The 21995-nt window shown below is 40.6% G+C and overlaps 1 protein-coding gene across 1 annotated transcript in view; it reads left to right on the forward strand.

The window, feature by feature from the left end:
* Window positions 1-1479: 1479 nt before the first annotated feature.
* Window positions 1480-21995, forward strand: part of LOC109529658 (plectin-like) — a 68610-nt gene continuing 48094 nt past the window's right edge. Inside the window, exon 1 of the mRNA XM_019893035.1 lies at window positions 1480-5142. Within this exon, the coding sequence (XP_019748594.1) occupies window positions 1947-5142 (3196 nt within the window). The 5' untranslated portion in view covers window positions 1480-1946. The remainder of the gene's footprint in view (window positions 5143-21995) is intronic.

The following is a 21995-nucleotide window of genomic DNA, read 5'->3' on the forward strand; positions in this document are numbered from 1 at the left end:
TAATATAAAATTAAAACAAGTTCTTGAAATAAATATATTGCTATCTTCCGACTGGATCGCTGATCTTTTTTTTTTCTTTTAGCTCTGTTTCGCCTCAAAATCCTTGTCATTTGTCTCTTTAAAGTTGATTTCTGGGTGGACTAAAGTACATACTGTATGACAAAGTGAAAGTTTGACAATTTGCTCACAGTGTCAAGAATTGTTGCAAGTGGTCTTCGGGCTAAATGGCAGTACTGTTGATCCAGCTGTCTTACAACATCAGTTTTTAAACTGCAGCTCCACTACTGCTCCCAAAGAGGATATGTGGCTCTCTAACCACAAGCTCATTTGACTGTTACCATGGTAAGAGTAAAAATAAAAAAAATAAAAACTAAATGGAAAAAAAGTTTTCCACTAGTGGCTGGATGTGTAACAGTGTGTGGTTTCAAACACCCGGGAGGAATGCATCTTGTCATAGCTGCCCACTAAAATTGCGCAACTGTGTTTCATGCAGCCATCTACTCTCTACTCAGTTCTTTTCCTGCATTCAGAACTACTATGGATTGATGTGCTCCTCTAAAGTCCTTGAACACTTCACCTTTGCTTTTAACTGGACTCTGGCCATGAGAGGTCACTCCCCCTGACACAGGGAGACGAAAAGGAGACAGATGCACAGAGGAGAGAAGTGATCTAGGGATAGAAATCTGATATCATGGCTGTGAGTGCTGAAAAGGTTGACTGTAACGCAAAGTTCTTTTTATAGTTATGCAAGAGTTATCAGCTCATTTGAAGTGCGGGGCTCTAATGTTAGCTAGCGATAAACCTTTAAGCTGCATTGCCATGTTGCATCATTTTAATGATCCGTGAAACAGACTTGCAGTTCTTCTGTTAAATATACTACAGATGAATATTAGATGAATCATTCCTGTCCTAACCGTGAACAGAAATTATCTGATTGAAATATAATGACTTTACAAAGTTTTGTCCTTTAACATGTTGTAAATATGTGTCTGAATTTATTAGTCTTAATTTCAGTCATTCTAAAATTGTGCAATAACACCTTTGATGTAGAATGCTATCTGATACCTTACCGTTGGTAACCTACATGCATGAATAACGAATGGCTCCAGGATGGATGTATGCCATCTGGTTCTTCTCGCTTTCTTGAACTATATCCGAGTTTAGAAAAGCCCATTCACTGAGCTGGTGTGTGTGACACACCAAAGGGTGTGTGTCAGCTAGCAACGGTGTTAGTTTAAAGGTGTGTGTGTGTGTGTGTGTGTGTGTGTGTGTGTGTGTGTGTGTGTGTGTGTGTGTGTGTGTGTGTGTGCGCGCATAGATATTACAGGAGGTGTGTACTTTAGTGTGTGAGTGGGCGTTTCTGTCGAAGTCACAGAGCCACTGAACATGTGCCCAGACATACTTCATTGGCGTGTTGCTCCATTCATTTGAATTTGCTCTTTTTTGCCATTGATCAGTTTATTGTAGATAGTTTTCTTCACTTCCTCTTTGATGCTGTTGTATTTACTTAACTGAGAACTTTTTTCCGTGCGTCTTTTTTTCCATAAGGAATTGAGAGGGAAGGTAGGAGGAGCCCAGCCCAAGTGTGCTTCGCTCTCTTTCTCTTCCACACACTCACATGCACTCTCTCTCTTCCATTCTGTCATTGCCATCCCAGAAGAACGGAGCAACACTTTATGCTGTGAGGCGACAGAATTTGAATTTTGTTTGAATGACATTTGGATGGATTATTCTTTTTCTTCAACAAAACCTGAGAGATCAACGAGAAAACAAGCGTGAGAAAGTAAGGGGGCATATTTCACTGACGTTTTTGTCTTTCATTTACGTCTAATTGAATTGAAGCACGTCTTTTGACGGTGGACTTTTTTTTTTTCCGTCACAGTAAGACGTGTGGTCTGTTGAGTCTTATTTTTTTCTCCTTTGAGATAGTTTAGACATAAAGCAAAATGGTTGCGGGTATGCTCATGCCCATGCGTGACCTGAGGGCAATCTACGAGGTTCTCTTTCGAGATGGTGTCATGGTGGCCAAAAAGGACAAGAGACCTCAGACCAAGCATCCTGAGGTACAAGGAGTGTGCAACCTACAAGTAATCCGTGCTATGGGATCACTTAAATCCAGAGGCTTCGTGAAGGAAACATTTGCCTGGAGACATTTCTACTGGTACCTTACCAATGAGGGTATTGTTTACCTGCGTGACTACCTCCACCTGCCGCTTGAAATTGTACCTGCCTCCTTGCAGAGGTTTAAGAAATCAACATCCACTCTGGCCATGGCGCAACGAGCTGCAAAGGTCCAATCTGTTGAAGGTCCTACATCTTACGTGCCCAAACCAAGGCTTAGGGGTGAAGCTGAAAGCCAAGAAGCAGTGGCAGAGCGTCAAAGCTACCGCCATCGGATGATGGGTCCCAGAGAAAAAGAGGGCTACTCTGACAGGACCCCCAGATTCAGGGGCCGTCCACTGTCTTCAGAATCTGTTCGGTCTAAACAAATGGATGACCAATCTCCTTTGTGGTTTACAAAGGGGAACAGCCCTCAGGGTGAATCAATGCCGATGGACCACTCACATCAGCAGTCTAATGTGAGCAATGAGAAGGCGACATCTCAAGAGAGAGAAGCATCTGAAGTGCAAAAGGAGAAACAATTGAGTTTTTTCTCTACTTCAAAGGCATCGTGGAAAAACGATGTGTCTAAGTCCTCTCTGACTGCAGGATCCTCCAAAGCAGCCCAACTGCTTACTGTCACTCCTCTTGCTGAGGCTATAGATGCTACACCTCCAGGAATCAAACGTGGGCCCTCTCGCCCTGAAGTCAACGCAGACAAGCTGAAAATTGCAGATGCTTGTAAAATGATTACCAGCGATTCATCTAGTTTAGCGCCTCCTCAAACAGAGATCAAAAAGGCGGTCAATAAAGAGGCTGTTGTGCAGGTTAAATCTTACATCACAGCCACTTCTGTGCCAGCAACTGATAAGGTAAATGTTTTGACCTCTCAGTCTGCTGCCCAGGGAAGTACCACTTCCGTGACAGAAAATCTTACAGCCACCCATGTCATAACCAAAACAACCACCGATGATGTCAAAGAAAAAATGAAGGCGGATGCTGAAGCAGAACTTGGCACAACTGAAATCGTAGCTGATAAAGTAAAGAAAAATAAAATGGCCAAACCAGCTTCTCAAGAAACATCCAAACTACGAACCAATACTGATCTTTCTGTAATGAAACACACCAATAAAGATGCAGTGGAAGAAGAGCTTAAAGGACCAATTGTTAAAAAGGAGTCAGCTAAATATACTGCTTCAAAGAACCAAGTTGAATCTAAAATGATTAATGAAAAGCCCAAAACTACATCAACAGTAGCCATCATTCAGGATACAACCAAATCTCAACCAGTGAAGTCTGTGGATGCAGAAGAAATGCATACAATTAAAGAAGCTCAGAATCTCTCTGTGACACCAGCAAAGTCTCAAAATGAAGAAAAGTGTGAGAAGACACAAGTGGAGTCCTCAGTAACTGAAGTTAGTACAACCACTGTCACAACAATGACAGTTAGTACCGAGAAGGCAAAACCAGACAAAAACAAAACTGCAACAAAACAAAAGAAAACTGAGGCAAATGCAAGTCAAGGTGTCAAGAAAGAAGAGTCACCATCACCTGAAGAAGCATGTAAAACGCCCTCTCGTGTCTCTGTGTCTTTGGAACAAGGCACTTCTCGTGGGCTCAGTCAAACTATTGTGCCCACTGAATTGGCCATTGAAAACAAACAAGTAATTGTGGGAAGCTCTAAATCCAAGCGAAAGAAAAAGAAATCTCAAGCAGAGAAAATCAAGAGTAGTGAGGGTACACCTGAGACAACGGAAGAAGACAAAAATGAGAAGGTCAAGGCTCATGACAAAGAAACAATGCCCGAGGGACCATCTTCAACACAGACAAATAAGGCTGAGCCAAAATTAAATAATGATAGGGAGCAAGAAATTGATGCCTCTAAACAAATGGCAGTGACACCAGTGGGGAAAACCTCTAAACAAACAAAGGCTATTTCCGAAGAGTCACCCTTGCCATTTGGCAAGAACGCTGCAGTGCCCCCAGTGGCTCATGCAAAAGCTGCACAAATTGAATGCACTCTGCCTGACATGGACTCAAAGACATGTGGGGAAATCACTCCTGCTAAATTGGAAAAAGTGACAGAGCCATTGCAAGAACATGCCCCGCCTAACAAAAAACGAGTGAAATTGTTAAAAAGCTTGAACGGTAAACACGTGGTCGAGACTTCAGTGTGTTCAACCAAAAAGCTGGAAGCGGAAACAACGCTATCCACTGAGATGACACCTTTGCCTGGGGACACAGTGAAAGACAGCTCCCTTGTGACCTCTGAACTGCAAAAACATCATGATTCTCCAAATACGACTCCTGAAAGAATGTGCAGCGAGGAAACCAGACTGGCAGCAGCTGTGCTCTCTCAGGCCCCAGCAGACAAAGGGGGGGTGGAGCCAGAACTGCTCTTTGCAGAAAAAATCAAGCAGGAGGTTCCGAAAGCAAAAACATCCTCCACTGTGAGGGAAGCACCCAAAGCCAAAGAATTAGCGTCAGCAGAGCCAGTGGTAACAGCCGAGGCAGCTGTAGCTCAGGCACGGGCCAACCCCCTTGTCAAGCAAGAGGAGCCTCCCATAGTTGCACAACATTCAGCCACTCCGGCAGCAGAGTGCAGCGCAGCAAATCAGCTCTCGGTGTCACAGGCCTTAAAGAAGGAGGAAGAGAAGAAGAGGGACTTGCAGGAGGACACACCCTCTGCCACTGCAGCACCCGAAAGTGCCCGACCTCACCTGGGGGACACCGTTCTGTCTGCAAGCCCGGAACCAGACGAGGGCAACATGAAGAGGAAAATTGTAGTGGTCGAGGAGATTGTTGAGGTGAAGCAGCTCGTTAGTCCTCAGGCAACTGGGGAGCAGACGAGTCCACAAACTGTGCAGCCTGAGGCAGAAGAAGAGGAAGAGTTGGACTTGGATGTTTTGGAAGAGATTGCCATAGAGAGGGCACTTTTGTCAGGGGCGCCGGCTGCCGGGGTGCATGGAGCTTCACCTGAGGCAAGCTGGGACCACTCGCTGGAGGAGCCAGAGGACAAGACATGGCCTAACTTCATTGAAGGTTTGTTTACCCAATTACTCTACTTCCTGTATCTATCCCCAGTGCATTTTTGTCTCTTGGAGTGGATTTAAATTAACACCATGCTCTAATGATTACTCTGAGAACATAGACAAACTACCATCTGTTCTTTGTTTCCTGTTAAAATACTGAGAACAAACTACCATCTGTTCTTTGTTTCCTGTTAAAATGGATTGAGGCATGTATAATTGCAAAGCGCAGCATCTTTTGAGTAAGACCACTCAGCTGTCTCTTTATGAATAGAGAGTGTGAAAAAAATCAATTGAGGAATGCGTGGGATTGAATTATCCCAGTGTGATTGATCGATTCTCTGTTAGGCTGTTGGAACATACCTGGGATATTTTCTAGCCAATGTCACTTGTCACATAGAAGTGATGTACTTTTCATCCAAATAAGCAAAGCTAAAACGAAAGGTTTGTATTAAAGTTAAAATGAAGAATCGATCCAAAGTATCCATGCGTTTCCTTTTGCACCGCAGGCACTTGATGAAACAAACAAAATCCATACTTTTAGTTTTGTTGGGGAATTGATCTGCAAAGGAGTCAAGTGAAAGTCATTCTATCTGGGGCCATGTTTGTCCAATGAGATTATGCAGACCTGAGGTCACTCCAGCAAGGTGGGGCTGCTTGCTGAGATTCGGCCTCGCCTGGTCCCTGCAGAGATACTTGTGATCCATGACCACATTGAAGTGAAGGAGGTGTGGTACTTTTGGGAGCCTTTCTCATCCTTTCACTCGCAATAATACTTGCTCACTGTTAAAATATGTTCATGACACTAACGTGTGCTGTGGCTGTATCTTGATTGTCCAGTCAGCCTGATGTGTGTGTGAGAGAGAGGTTTGATGACATTCCATTATGCAATAGCATGTGTAGGATTTGAGAAGTATGCATGCAATGTAATATGAGCTCTGTAAAGTTGCCTCCTTTTTTTTTTTCCGGATTCCTGAAACTAGTTACCCATCTGGTTTGATGCTTAACATCTGTGTTAAATTTGAGTATTGGCACTAGATTGTGTTCTTGTGACTCAGATGATATGGAGATGAAAAGTGAAGTGCACACAACAGTCCTGCTCACGTGACTGAGTAGAGCCCTCGAAGGGTGTAAGAAGTGCTTCACATGGGCGTTGTCTAGTGTGGCTGTGAGTAATAGGCAAAGAGTGAGGGAACAACTTGTTCATGGCTCTCCTGTTGTATTTGTTTGGTTTAACACATGACACGGGGATCTGGATCTAATTAGCAGACATAATTCAATCTGTAGCAAAAATGTAACTACTCATGACAAAGTATCAATACTGTACATGCAATTTGCCAGATACTGGACAACTAATCCAACATAGTACAAAGACTCCTCTTATTTTTGATGAAAGTACCTGTATTTGAAATCATTTATCTTTTGTAGTTTTGGTCGCTGAGGGTTTTACATGCGAATGAGTAAGTTAAGGCTCAAGAGTTTCAATCAATAATCTATCTGTCAGCAGTTGGTGTCCCACTGCTGACATCTGCTGTTCATTCCCAACCGGTGTGGTCTTTGACTGCTAATGTCAACAAGTTTTGACAGGTGGTACTCGGGTATCTGCGTCCTTCTGATTTGACCTTCACTGAGTGTTACGCACAGGTTGTCACTATTTTTAGTATTGATTATTTATGGTTTAGAAATGTAAGTAATCATGACCAAGTATCAATACATGCAATTTGCCAGATAATGGACAACTCCAACATAGTACAAAGACTCTTCTTATTTTTGATGAAAGTACCTGTATTTGAAATCATTTATCTTTTGTAGTTTTGGTTGCTGAGGGTTTTACATGCGAAGGAGTAAGTTAAGGCTCAAGAGTTTCAATCAATAATCTATCTGTCAGTAGTTGGTGTCCCACTGCTGACATCTGCTGTTCATTCCCAACCGGTGTGGTCTTTGACTGCTAATGTCAACAAGTTTTGACAGGTGGTACTCGGGTATCTGCGTCCTTCTGATTTGACCTTCACTGAGTGTTACGCACAGGTTGTCACTATTTTTAGTATTGATTATTTATGGTTGTGGAGTTTTTGTTTTTGTTTGTTTGTTTTTTGTTTTTTGCATACCTCCCTGCCTGCAGACGACGATACTACTGGATGTATGGTTACTTTTCTTGATCTAAAATGATTTTTTTGTTATTTTCCATTAACATATTATCAATAGAGTGAGAGTGTGTATAATGTTCTGTTTGTAGCTGTGTGGCGACTGTGCACATTCCACACTTGAATGTGGTAGACATGCTTTGAGAAAGTGTTTCAACTCTGCCCACGAATCGCACAAGTGACAATTGGACTTGAAGACAACACGGACATGCCACTGAGGTCCTCCTTGTTCTGAACTGAACTGTTGCCCAATGCATACTTGTGTAACTGCTTCAACGAACAAATACACTGTGTTGCAGCTCAGGGGCCCTTTCATTGTGGTAATGCACCATATTGGCTCTCTGGCAAAAGCAAATTGAAGGGTTTAAATTAAAAACCTCATAAAAAACTGTGTAGCTTGCAAAGATTTGTACCGTCTCTCTAAATGCCAGTGTTTGAAATTCAGATGACCACTGAAATGAAAACAGGGGTCAACAATTTTTCTTTTAAATCAGAGATGCAGGAATACTTTTTTAGATTTATTTTTTGTGCTTATTCCGAACCTGCACTCGTTTTTTTTCCTATAGCACATCAGGTTTTCATTTTAATAATTATACAATAATAATGTGATTCGTTAACATAGTTAGTGATATTTACAAATTAAGGGCTAGGTTCAGGCGGAACGGTGGTCAACTGGTTTGCACATCCTCCTCACAGTGCAGAGGTGCAGGGTTCGATTCCAGCTCTGGCCATCTTCTGTGGAGTTTGAATGTTCTCCCCATGCCAGCGTGGGCTTTCTCCGGGTACTCCGTTTTCCTCCCACATTTCAAAAACATGCACCGTAAGTTCATGCAAGACCCTAAATTGTCCCTAGGTGTGATTGAGCGTGTGAATGGTTGTGTGTTGATGTGTGGCCTGCGATTGGCTGGCAACCAGTTCAGGGTGTCCCCCGCCTACTACCCGACAACAGCTGGGATGGGCTCCAGCACGCCCACGACCCTTGTGAGGGAGCATTAGCAGATTACAAAATGAGAAAATGGATGGCTGCTTTAGGTTCAGTAAGGTAGATTTATTATTTTTTTTAATGTACAATATTTATTTATTTCATAGCTGTAAATTACGGTGCATGGTTTAATATGTTTTTTTGGTCAAACCCAAAAACATCAAATGAAAATATCTCAAAACCTGATGTCCTAGAGCAATGGTCCCCAAACTACGGCCCGCGGGCCGGATCCGGCCCGCCTCCGCATTTGGTCCGGCCCCCTGAAAATACCACAGAGTATTTTGATTTATTTTTCATCGATGTGGATTTGTCTTTGATCATAAAGTTGGGCTTTTGCAATAAAATGTTCCTTAGTTCTGAACCGTTTTCATTATTAACTATTAATTAGTAACTATTTCATAAACACAGATACAATAAGGTGACATTTGGTGCATCTTTCTGTGCCGTTATCTGGCAACGCCAGAAAAAAAAAATCTGAAACCGGCCCCTCTCTCAGAGAACGGGATCATGGCGAAAAGATTCGGTTAGAGAAAAATAGAATGCAGGGTATTTAACCCAAACTGGACAAACGATGTTTTTGTTTTTGTTTCTTTCAGCGCAAAGAAACGTCTGTCAGTCTCATCTGTCAAGAGGCGGCTTCATTTTGTGTGGGTTTCTGGAAAACAATCCATTTTTACATTTCTGTACTCTTGCGGTCACCCTTTTTCTGTTCCAGACTGACCCCGGCCCCCCCATCACAGAAGCGAAAGCTTATGCGGCCCTCACAGGAAAAAGTTTGGGGACCGCTGTCCTAGAGGAAAAAACAAAAGTAAAGACGTTCAAATAAAAATATATTTCGGGACACAAATCCATCTATGATTCAAATTTGCTGTTGAACAACATAATCATTAAAAAAAAGTTATTTCAAACTGTTTTGAAAATACTGAATTAGAATTTTAGAGTTTTAAAATTATTGTCTGATAAATGTATGTTTGATAGTAACATGATGTCACCAAATAATAATAATAGTAAAAAGAAAAGCAATTTTTAGATAGTCACGGGACCCCAAAAATGCTTAGATAACAAAAGCTCATTCTATACTACAAATGTAATTTTCCATATACTTTTTATTTTTTTTAATCAGTACATCATGTACGTGTATATCGATATATTATTGATTCAAATGCAGGGGTCACCGACATGGTACCCATGGGCACCAGGCAGGCCTCAAGACCACATTATTAGTCTGCGGGCCTCTTCTAACATTAGCAAACTAGTGATGGGACATGTGTGTTGTAGAAGTAATCATTTCAAATAAAAAGCGTCAGAGATTTATAATATTAAAGTTTTGCCCATGGAAGTTATCTGTTTCCTAGTTAATGTGACAAATCATTAATAGGATCAGTGTCTTCTCATAAATGAATATACCGGTAATTGATTGTTGATAATAACACATGAAGGTAATTTGAGCAAAATTCTTATTTCAAAAGTGTGTATCATCAGACTGGTAGTCCTTCACATTAATCAGTAGCCAAGAAGTACAGTGGAACCTTGAGTTACGAACGACCCTTTTTGTGAACTTTTCAATTACGTACATGTTTTGTTACACAAACCCTCTCAACATGGATAAGCGGACAGATCAGTGCTGTGCTTCTCGCGCCATCATTGGTTCTGTGCGCAACTCGTTGCAATAGGAGTGCTGATTGTCTTTTTTTTTTTTAACTCTTAATTAGACCCCAGAATGATTTAAAGGCTATGGCTGTATGGAAACATCCCAAAACCCCACATAAAATTCAATGTCTCCTCCGCGGCAGTAATTAGAAAACTTTTATACGTCAGCCGGAAGTTCTGCTGACACACACAATTCTTCCCATCTCAATTCACACAGCAACCGCCTACCCTGCTGATAACGTGGCACAAACGTTTTACTGCATAATGTATGATACGTACAGTATTTATTGTATTGGCGCGTCTCTCAAATTTAAAAGGATAACAAGTTAAAACAAAAAAAAAAATTATAAATATCTACGTCTGTTCCCCTAGCGAGCAAGCAGCAGCAAGCAGTTGTGTGTGTGATCGTACTGACAAACACGCTTTTTCCAATCACAGTTGTAACAACGGCGCAAAAAAGACGAGAGGAGAAAAAAAAGAGAGACAGAGAGAGAATCATACAATGTAAATATAAATTCAGTGCTGGAATGGATTAATTGTACTTCCATTAATTTCAATGGGATAATTTACCTTGTTTTAAGAATATTTCGAGTTGCTCTAATTTAACAGTACAAGCTTTTAAAATCTACACATTTCCAATAATGCGTTCTTTCTGGGCTGCAGTAGCTAATCTGTAAGCGCTTTGGAACTTCAGAGTTACCATTTAAGTCCCACTGCAGACAAAAAAATTGAAAGGGGTCGTCTGCTTCCTGTCTATTGCCGGTGTGCCGCTGAGCAAGACAAGACAACAAATATGCTACAGCAGTTTATGTTTGGTGGTGCAGTAGCTCATTTCTAAGGAGATTTATGGTTAGAGTCCTGCTGCAGACAAAAAAATGAATAAATCAATAAAAGGTGCTAGTCTGCTTCCTGTCTGTTTCCGAGGTGCCCCTGAAGCAAGGCAAGACAGCAGCTATGCAACAGAACTGTTAAATCAGTATCTGCTAAACCCACGAAACGGAGATCTATAATGTGGAAGGAATTGTGGGTTCAGTTAAAATATTTACGACATTAGTCATGTCCCAGGGTAACATCAAAGTACACTTCAGGGCTGCGCTTGTTGAATTAAGACTTTTCTTTTTCTTTTACATGAAGATGCCATCCATGTTCTCCTTATTCTGTTGGGATGAAATTTTCCTTTGCATGCTTGTCCCTTTCCCCTTTGACAATGTGTGTTGAAGGAAAAATATTTCCATACGGACACATGCTTAAAATGCATTAGCTATGTGTGAACAGTGAGGCTGATGAAATACATTTCCCACAGTTCTTGGAAAGCCCCCACATGGATTCTCTATGTAGGTGCCTTTTTTCACAATGAACATCATGTAAATTAATTACATTTCACATCTGCTCCCAAGACTCAGGGTTGAATTGCTTTTAACATTGCAGAGAACCGAAACGTGTTGACAACCCTGTGATGGGTGTCTTGTGAATTTAACAAAGCAAACTATATTTAGAAATTGTTTCTGCATTGCTATGATCCCAGAAGGAATATGGGATGAACACAGGAACCGCTGAAGATGCTGGACTATTTTGCAGTGAAAACCATGAGTGAGAGTTTAAATTAGATTATTTATTTATTTTCTTTAACCTGCGTCATTCTTTTGTGATTTAAAATGACAGTTTCTGTTCATACCCGGAAACACAACATTGTTACATTGGTAACGGATTTGTTTTTTTGATCCAAGATTTTGGCACTGCAGCCGTTCACCAATGGACATTGTAACATAAGGCACAGTGGGCATCTGCCGTAACTCGAACTAGCTATGCTAAGATGGTTTGTTTTGTTTTGTTGCGTTTTCATGTCTGATATCGTCATCGGTAGTAGGTGATGGGGAGCCATTTGATTGTGTTTGCGTCTCCAGGGACGAATTTGCCAAATGCCCCGCCAGAGTGCTTCCATCAGTTTCTAACTGTGACACGATGTGATCATCTGGCTGTGTTAGATATTAATAGCCCCCGCAGTCAGCCCCAACCCTTTCTGCCTTGAACATCCAGCCCTCTTAGCCCCTCGCCCCTGCCCTTTTCCCCAGCCTTGGTTTCGTCCCTCCTCCCCTGGCCACAGAAGAGCAGGCTGACGGATCCAAACAGCAGGCACAGCCTGTCATAATTCAACACAAGGGAGAAACAAGGCAGTTCAGAGCAAACAAACAGGAGCCTCTCCAATCCTGTTCATCCCCCCCTCAGTCCTGTTCACTTCTCGAGTTCTCCGCCTTCCTGTTCTCCCCTGTATCGTCTCATAGATGAAGATCATACCTGGTAGGTTACCAGATTGGGCTTGCTGTGGTGTCTATGTGTCAAGTCTTGTCTCTGTGTCTTGCCTGTTTGTCGAGTTGTGAGCTATCAAAATTCTTTTTGGCAAACACGAGGTGATCCCGGCGCTCCCTCACATATTAACACAAACACAACAGTCCATACAGTAAGTGCTGTGTATGCGTGTTCACGTTGCACTCAGAGCAACTGGCAGTTACCACAGCACACAGTCTATGCCACATTTCAAGGATTGAATTAAGGTTGGCTGCCCAACTGCTTTATTTCAATTGATAGTGTGTCAGTGGAGGGCATAGGGCCAAGGCTGCCGCCCACCAGCCTAACCTGCAGTGCTTGCTCCTTTTAGGAACGGTTTGTTGCCAGTAAAAACAGGTATGGGCAAATTTAAAAGTATGTGTATTATTCTAAATCCTTTAGTTTATTGTGAAATGCTGGACTGACATGCAGTGTGTGTGTGTGTGTGTGTGTGTGTGTGTGTGTGTGTGTGTGTGTGTGTGAGTATGTGTCTCGTGCGTGCGTGCGTGCGTGCGTGCGTGTGTGTGTGCCTTAGTTAAGTCATTAAAACAAGCTCCACCTCTTGTAGTTTTTTTATTATTATGGTGAAGATAACATGAGGGCCTGCACGTCTGTGTCACCTATTGCATGATCCAGATAAACACATCCACTTCACTGTGTTTAAAAATATACCTGACATTATTCGGGGTTTTGATGCAGGGTTATCACAGTGCAATATTGCTTTTTCTATGACTCCGTTCTCCACAATGTCACACAGGAAGAAAATGGCCAGCCCATCAAATGGTCGATATTCCAAGTGTCAATGGTGTGTCAGAAAAACAGCAACAGCTGCAACTGAAATAGAATGGGAGAGATAACAGCTAAACCTGGATTTAGGTGATTACTGTTCAGAATACATTGAAAGAGGAGGATGTGTGACAGTTGTCAAAAAGGTCTTCAGACAGCTGAATAAATGGGAAGAAAAAAAATATATTTATTTGATGGGCGGTTTCAGAGTGGAGAAAACAGCAGGGATTCTTGCACAGGGTCTTGTTTAAAAAAAAAAAACAACAAAAAAAAACGGCCACACCCATGCCATCACACTGTTCTTTGACCCCCTCCCCCAACCATGAAGGCCCCCACCTGTCACCACTAACCAGACTTGTATGCTCTTCCGTGCCACTTTCTCCATCTGTTCCAAGAAATGCCTGTAAGCCCCTTAGGTCCTTTCTTGAGGTGGGGGCACTTAGTGACTCTCATTGTATTTTACAGCTTGAGAAAAGACAAAAAAGCCAGGTAAGAGAGATACAAGTTGCGGTAAAATGATTCAAAAGTTGCAATTTTCAACAGAGCACTTAAAATGTTTAAATGAAAAAGCATTGCATCAGTCTTTTTTTTTCCTTCTAAATTGCCAAACATTTGCTCCTGTATACAAAATATGAAATTTCTTGAGAACAATGTTTTTTTTTTTAATGATTCTCTTCCGACAGCAAGTCAATTTGAGATTTCACATTGTGCCTGTAAGATCTAATAGTAATGTCTGCTTTTAATTGCAACTGCAAATAATTAACCCTCACTGTGATCACGGGGAGCCGAATTTGGTTCTGTGTTACAGAGGCATCTGTGACACTCATTGGATTCCCACGGAACACAGAGTGGTGCGCTGTTTTACAGCAGAATTGCAGACGCCAGCTTTCCAACAACTGTGCCTCTCAAACCGGTTTTGTCATGTTTGCTTAGCACGATAAAGCTGTCTGTGTATCTGTGTCTGACAAACCTGCAGAGGCATTCAAATCATTTCCAGAATAACTTGCTGTAGTCGAAATAAAATTTTAGCTGAGCCATCTGAGAGGGGTTTCTCTGATGTGAGCACATTCGTTGGTTTTCTTAGGTACAAACGAAGTAAGTAATGTGACTGCGTGTGAAGAAGAAAAACGTATATAATATTTACACAACATATGATGAAAGGACTTTTACAGGGATTCATTCTGCATGGTGACAGCTCTGTCTCTTGTGCAAAATATCATGTCTTGCCGTCGAGTAATACCAAACCTTTTCGGTTTGTTTCCTCTTCCTCAGCACTGCTTCATCGTGGATCCAGTGTGCTGCATTGTGCATGTGAATGTGAGAACATGAACATTAACATTCTTCCATGACCAAGGTGGACAGGCGCCACGTAAAAGGGGAATGAGTAGGGCGGCCTCTGCTGTCCCCCGCTGCAGTGAGTGAATGAACCTTGATGAGTTGGTCCCACAGGGGTTGTTCAGTTTGATACAATCACAGTACAGTTTGGGGGTTGTGGATATGATGGCAATATTTCAGTCCGCTGTGTAAATACAGTGATATCCTACCAGAATGAGCCAGTGCCACCCACGGATTTATTCAGCAAAGTGGAATGTGACACTTTAAACAAAGAAACACCAGAGAAAGGTGTGTCTTGTGTTTCTGCCCTATTCCATTCCTGTTTTTTTGTTGTTGTTGTTTTCCTGAAATGATACTCCTTTCTCGTCCAATCAACAGACTGTGGTTTGTCTAGCTAGCAGAATCAGCTACGCTAACTACATAGTTTAGCTCACCAAAAGCTGTTCAAACATGAACAGAGTTTTTTTTTTTGTTTTGTTTTGTTTTTTTGTCTTGTCAGTTTGTGCTGGATTGATAAGACATTGAAAAGGTAGACCATGCAGAGACTGACACTGAAATAGCCTGGACACGTATATGTAGATGCAGCAATGTATTTGTGCAAAGTGCGCGTGTCTGCCATATTGGATGTGGCAGAGCCCATAAACCAATGTAAGGAAATAGATTTAACTTCATAAAGCATGCACCTACAATCTGCACAAAGTTCATGCCTTTAATTCGCACACGAACTAATATAGTTGAGAAATGGATTGGTACCAAAAACAATGTGTTAATTTAAAATGTTCACACTATCTATGTTTACTTCCACATACAGCATATTTCAATATTTTTCACCACAGTAACAGTGAAACTACATTGGTAGCTTAAAACACTCAAATGTTAGGGGTAACAACCAATGTATTTTCTAAATAACATATAGAACTTCTATAAATTTTATTTCAAACTCTTCTAAGTAGTAGTAGTTCATCTATGAATGGACTGAAATTACATGTGCAGTTTTTGTGTTACGGAAGATGGAAAAACAGTTTATTAACGCTCCAATATATGTTGTAATTACTTGACCTACATTTTGTTGAAACGAAGTAATGACATTTTAAAAATGTAGGCGTGAACCGAATTACTCGATTTTTGCCACGTCGACTAGGAAGTGGCTTGAAACTCACTTGCTACTCGCACATATTGACTTACTCCCACTTCAGCAACGAGCACAAAGACCGCCCTCCCCACAGTTATGTACCACTATGTACTGTACTGTTAAATTGATGACTTCATTCTGAGCATATTTAGATCACTTTTCCCATTCTTGGAGCGTCTTAACTTTGCCCCATCATAAATTGACATTTAAAGGTGTCTGCTCATTTAAGTACACATAGGGCCGGCTGTAGTAAAGGCTTGTACATGCAAAAAAAGACTGCCTGGGTTGGAGCCAGTCACACAAGATTCACGCAAAACGACTAATGACATGTTGCGCATTTCACATGGCTCAGATAAGCACACAGAGACAACTGATGCTGGCCTCTGTCAAAGCAGATTTCCAGGCTTTCCAAATTTTAAATGCGAGGTAAAGCAGGATGGGCGCACATTCATCCAATTTCACTTCACTCGGGCCGAGTTAAATCAAGCGAAATATTACATTTTATGCAGTTGTGGGCTTCCCCCAAATTATCGCAGCAACCGATTTAGTTTTCTGTAACTCAGTAATATTACTTAAGACTTAATTAAAAAAAAAAAAAAAAGCTCATGTTGCTCTCATATATGTTCCATGGTGAAAATCATGAACTACCTAAAGCGCAATACCCACCCCCCCCACACACACACACATACGCACAACTATGCACAATCTGTTTGACTGAATACAAAATAGCGCTGGCAATTTGGGCTCTTTGTAAATGAGACTTTCGTGTTTCATTTGTTATTATTATGACTCATGACAGGACATGGACAGAGCTCGCAGTGATTCATCCATCCATCCATTAGTTTTCTAATCTGCTTATCCACACAAGGGTCGTGGGCGTGCTGGAGCCTATCTCAGCTGCCTTCACACAGTAGGCGGGTTACACCCTGAAATGGTTGCCAATCGCAGGACACACAGACGAACCACCATTCGCACTCACAATCACACTTAGGGACAATTTAGAGTGTTCAATTAACCTGCCATGCATGTTTTTGGAATGTGGGGGGAAATCGAAGTGCCCGGAGAAAACCCACGCAGGTACAGGGGTAACATGTAAACTCCACACAAAAAGGCCGGAGCCGAAATTGAATTCTGCACCTCTGCTCTGTGAGGCCAACGTGCTAACCAATCCGTCACTGTGATTTATGTAACATTGATTCCACAAATGAGAGTTGTGCAGTTTGCTGGTTATACAGTATATCCCAATATGATTGTGTACTTAAATAAGTAAAACAATTATTCTGATGATGCTCTGTCTATCTCACAAAATCCAATCAATGAACCACTGTTTATAAATTCCCAGCATGTATGGGAGAACAGTTTCAACATAAGTAATCCAATGTAAACATTTGTAGCAAGGTCGTAAAGGTTTGTCTCAGGGAAAGGGAATTAAATCAAACAATCAAAAATATATCTAATCATGAATTAATGAAGTTAATTGATAACCATTAAAATTTAAAAAAAAAAGTCTTGTGAAGTAAATTTTTTCTCCGATGTTGAATTTCAAGTACAGTACAGTATTTCAGTGAGGACCTTTAATGGGTTAAAGAGTGACTAGACTTTATTGAAAAGGAATGCATCATGAGATGAGATTTTGCATATAGCTCTAGACCAATTAAGTGCGACAGTTAAATAGAATCTTCGTATGTCGCAGAATTTAAGTTAGAATTGAACCCACGACATAGTCCTTGTTTTGTTGTAAATGTATCACGACGGTCAACAAGGATATGATGAATCTGGCCTTTTACAGCATCACACTAATGGTATTTACATGAAATAAATGTTTAAAATAGTATGGCTTAAAAAGCAGTATATATAGGTAAATTACTCATGATTTAAATGATTATTTCCCCTTTCTGGAAAGTGTTGGTTCTTGTGTCTGTTCTACCGCCGTCGAGTGGCCAAAATGTAGTTCAGTTTTTTTTTTTTTTCTTTTTGCTTTGTTTTGTTTTTTTCTTCTGAAAAATATTTTAAAGTATTATATACACGTATATTTTATTACTTGTTTGTACCTGTATATATACATTTTTGTCAAGAGCAGATTACGCATTTAAGATAAAATGTGTGGCATATCTTTTTTTCCAACTTAAATAGGTTTATCTAGCTACATTTATTTATTCTTGAAATACATCCCTCTCGATTTTTTTTCTGAAGGTTTGCAAGCTCTGAATGCTGTGACACAAAAAAGAAAAAACGAAGAAAGCTACAGCATAACTCATGCTATAGAGGGTGCATTTCTTTCTTTAATCTTGAAGGCCAAAATAAATGTTGCAGCATTTATGAAATTGAGTAACATTAACCAAAGAAAATAATTTTTTTTTTGGTCTTTTTTTTTTTTTTTAATGGCCTTAAGGCTTGTGGAGAGGCTGATTGAGAAACAGAAACATTCTACATTCCAAAAACATTCCTCTTGGCTAAGGCAATGTAACAGAAGTCTTCCAGAAGAACAAATCTATTTGACAGCCTAATTTTTTTTTTTTGTTTGTTTTAACGCCACAGTTCAATTTGATAGATGTTTCGTTGTTGTAAGAGAGTAATTAAAGAAATATCAAATAAGGCCATTTAAAAAGAGGAATAAAATGGCAAGCAAGATTATGTACTGCTTTTCCAAAGATTTGGCATTGCAAGTGGAAACTGATCGTGGTTTTACAGACACTAAATAGCTTCATAAAAATTATTTAAAAAAAAAACATGCACTATGTATCTTTGTTGTGTATTAAAACTTCATCGACCTCACTTCAAATTGAATGGAAACGTGACAGAATATTTTACGTTCAGCCTTGCTGAAGCGATATTTGATGCTCTGGCCTGCAGAGGGAGACACGCAATGCTTTTTGTTTTTAAGCCAGTGCAAGCGCCCTCAGCTCTGTACACCACTAGGTTGCGTGGCTATCCAAGCTGAATAAATCCATTTTAACGACTGATATGATGTCCAACCTGACAATTGGTGACTTTACAGGCCTCAGCAACTCAGAGCTGAGCTATTTTAAAACTCAGCTGTTGTGTGTAATCCAGTGGCTTGGTGAGTTAAATACGTGGTTCATGTGGATTGTTAGACCAAATTTGGACATTTCACTCAGATGTCTGCCATCAGGTTGGAGTGTGAAATGGATTAATAACGGGACCTCCATCATGGTCGGTTTGTCAACAAACGGGTGAATTTGTTAAAACAACGTGCCTGTTAGATCTTACCGGTTTGTTGCGGGTGTACCGAAAGATATGTTGGATACTGCATAGGTACAGTGTAAAGGCCATTATGACAATACATTTGCAACGCGGTGCACGACAGCTGCCAACGCAAGCGTTGCTGTTGTGGTAACCATTTTAACAGCGGTCATTTTGGCATTGTAAAAAGGTAAATTGGAGGACAAATACAATCAGCGGCATTAAGCAAAAAAAAAAAAAAGAAGACAAATCGAAGTCTTTTTGTATGGTGGTCCTGCCACAACTGGTGCTGGCCCATGTCTATTATGATACAATACGTTTCAATAATTATTTCACATTTGGGGTCTTGACAATGGATTATTTAAGCCTTTAAGAAAATAGTACTTCTGTGTCCTTTTTTTTTCCTCCACCACATGAAATCTCACTAAATATATTTAACATTTGATATTTTCTGTACTTATGTATCCAATTTGCATTAGCATGTTCGGGTCGGCGTCAGAATTTCAAGAAAAACTTTCTTTTTCCAAAATTCTCCTCCTCTTCTTAGAAAGATAACTCTGTAATATAATCCCCTCAGGTGTGTTTAGGTCACTCCTACTTTTATCAACATTCCTTTTCTATGGCTGAGGTGTGGTGGGCCAGATAATGCACTATTATTTACGCTTTCACCTGAACGGACTGGTGAGGACATGCCATTATGGAAGAAATATGAGCCTCGCAATAACTGTAACCTAATAAATTCACGCTTGTGGTAAAGCTTCAAATGAGTTCGTTTTCAGAAGCCATAATGGAATTTGCCTTCTTTTGTCTTTTTAATGTGTTCAGGAATCAATGCCTACCTAAATATAGGTTATGTTTTTCCCATAATGGTAGCATCAATACAATGCATATTTACAGATGTATGGCTGCAAATGTTGTAATATCTTACATCGGTCTATTGGTTATACCTTTGTTTGAGCACACCTAAATGACAATTTAAAACAGCTAATATGATAAAGTCAACATAATGCTATGTGTGGTCAACCTCACATGCTATACAACCATGACCAGCAACAAGACTTCAGTGTAAAACCATTGGTGTGTTTTCTATAACTTCCCATGCCTTATTTCGAATGGCACAGCGTCATCATCTGTGGACTGCGAGTACACAACATAGTCTCATTCTATCCAACAACTGCAACAGTCGAAAAGAGCACCTTCTGAGGTCAATTGCGTGTATTTTTTTTTTCCTTAATTGAAACTAGATTGAACCAAAGGCTGTTGTTTGGATCAATTCCACTGATATAAAATCAGGAGACCAGTATTGCTCCTATAGTCTATGCTGTTAAATGCTCGTGGATGTCAAAGTATAATAATATGAAGAATAAAATGCATGGAAGTCATCAAAAAAATGGTCATGCGTGATAATTTGTGATGTAGCAAAAATTTTCCCCAAGCTCTGACTGCTTGTGTAAGACCAGGGTGTTCCATCTGGTTTTAATGAAGCAGGATGAGGGTAGTCAAGTACTGTAATAGGCATTCCGAGACCTTAATGATACGTCTCCCTTGTGGGGGAAAGAGCTCATGACGACAGTATTCCAGAGCTGCTGTATCTTTTTCGGCTGTCATTAAGGGTCTCCTCAAAGAGTTTCCCCATTAGTAGATCTACTTTTTACTGGAACTTTGGGAGTATCGGGGTTTAAGGTAGATGGTTTCTTTTCATGCAGCTTCAGTTGGTCCAGTTTGTTGCCAAGGCACCCAGTCACTCGAGATGACCAATGCTGGTCCAAGCCCAGATTAATGGGAAGGTTGTGTCAGGAAAGGCATCCAGTGTAAAACATGAGCCATTCGAACATGACTTGCCGGGGCAACCCCTGATGTGAGAAGCTGAAAGGCGAAATTCCACCCATCAAAGCCAACTCGGAGCTGTGTTGTCAACATCTTCTCACAAGCATTTAGTTGAATATTCTCTCGAAATAGGAGCACTATTTTGTTCCTATTCATATGGCCGGCAAAGTGAGTACTGGTGTGCATGAGAAATATTTTAGGCAAATAAAACGGTTTGCTCTAAACGCTATCATTTGCCAGACTTTCAAAACGGTTAGAGGCAAAGGTTGGGGAGTTTATTAGTTATGTTTAACATAACTATTTGCGACTGCCTTAAGGGCACTTCTGCTGGTTTCAACCAATATTATTTGCAACAGTTTTGTCGTTACATATTAGGTCAAACGTTAAGGTGTGTTCTGCTTGTAAAGCGAAAGTGCAATGTGGGATCAGGCACGTAATTATCACGTTTTGTTGTGATCCTGTTCATTAAAACATGCTACAACCGCCAAAGCAATGTCGGACACAATGCTGTATGCATCTTAAATTCCTTTTAAAAGTAAATTCTGATTAGTTTTCCTTTTTTGGCTTCGGATTGCCCACCCATGAACCACTCCTGGATTCCTAAGCTTGCCTAGACATTCACTGGAACTACAAGGGTGTGTCTCTTGATCTGAAAAAAACGAAGCTCAAAATGAGCTAACACACGCACACCCATGCAGACTCATAGTGACACATGCCGCGCCTTCATGTTCGTACAGGTTGGGTTTAATACTTTGCACCTCAGAAAAACGGCTTTGTTTGCCTCAGAAGCTGATGTCAGAAAAGGTAGGGAAATCTTAACATGGAGTCAGCTCACTGCTGAAAAATGAACATCCGACCTTCCAGCCCAGCTGTCCGAACCATATAGAAAATTGTTATATTCATTAAAAAAAAAAACAACAAAAAAACCCCTAAAAACTCATTATTGGGGATGTTCGATTGCACTTTTTTAAAGACCAATACCACGTCAACTCTTCACTCTTGAATACTCACAGATACCAATACTACTCGTAGTTATTGTAATTATGATACCTAACATTCCAATCAACACAATGACTGGTAATTGTGAAGAGAGACCTTTCTGTGTTTTGGACACACACCATGATTCACCAATGCGTCAAATGGCCGCATTGTAGCACCAACTACCTCCAAGGAACATTATTCAATGTCTTTTTTTTTTCTTTTTCTTTTTTGCCTTAAGTATCGGTGGCTGGTATCAGGATCCTTTGTGAGAACATGATACCTAGAAAAAAGGCCGGCATCGGCCCAATGCAGATGCCTAATATCGGTACTTGACCATCCAATTTCATTAATCCTAAATCTTTGTTCCTTATAGTAGTAAACTATTGTTTGTATAATAAAGAAACTTTGTTTTTTTTTAATTTATTTTCCAGAATTACTGGAATGTGTCACTGCACCTCAAAGGCAAAATCACTTCTTAAAGCTGTCGAGCATAGCAAGTC

The sequence above is a fragment of the Hippocampus comes genome, unplaced genomic scaffold, assembly GCF_001891065.2.
Source record: "Hippocampus comes isolate QL1 unplaced genomic scaffold, H_comes_QL1_v1.1 scaffold94, whole genome shotgun sequence".
Classification (NCBI taxonomy): Eukaryota; Metazoa; Chordata; class Actinopteri; order Syngnathiformes; family Syngnathidae; genus Hippocampus; species Hippocampus comes.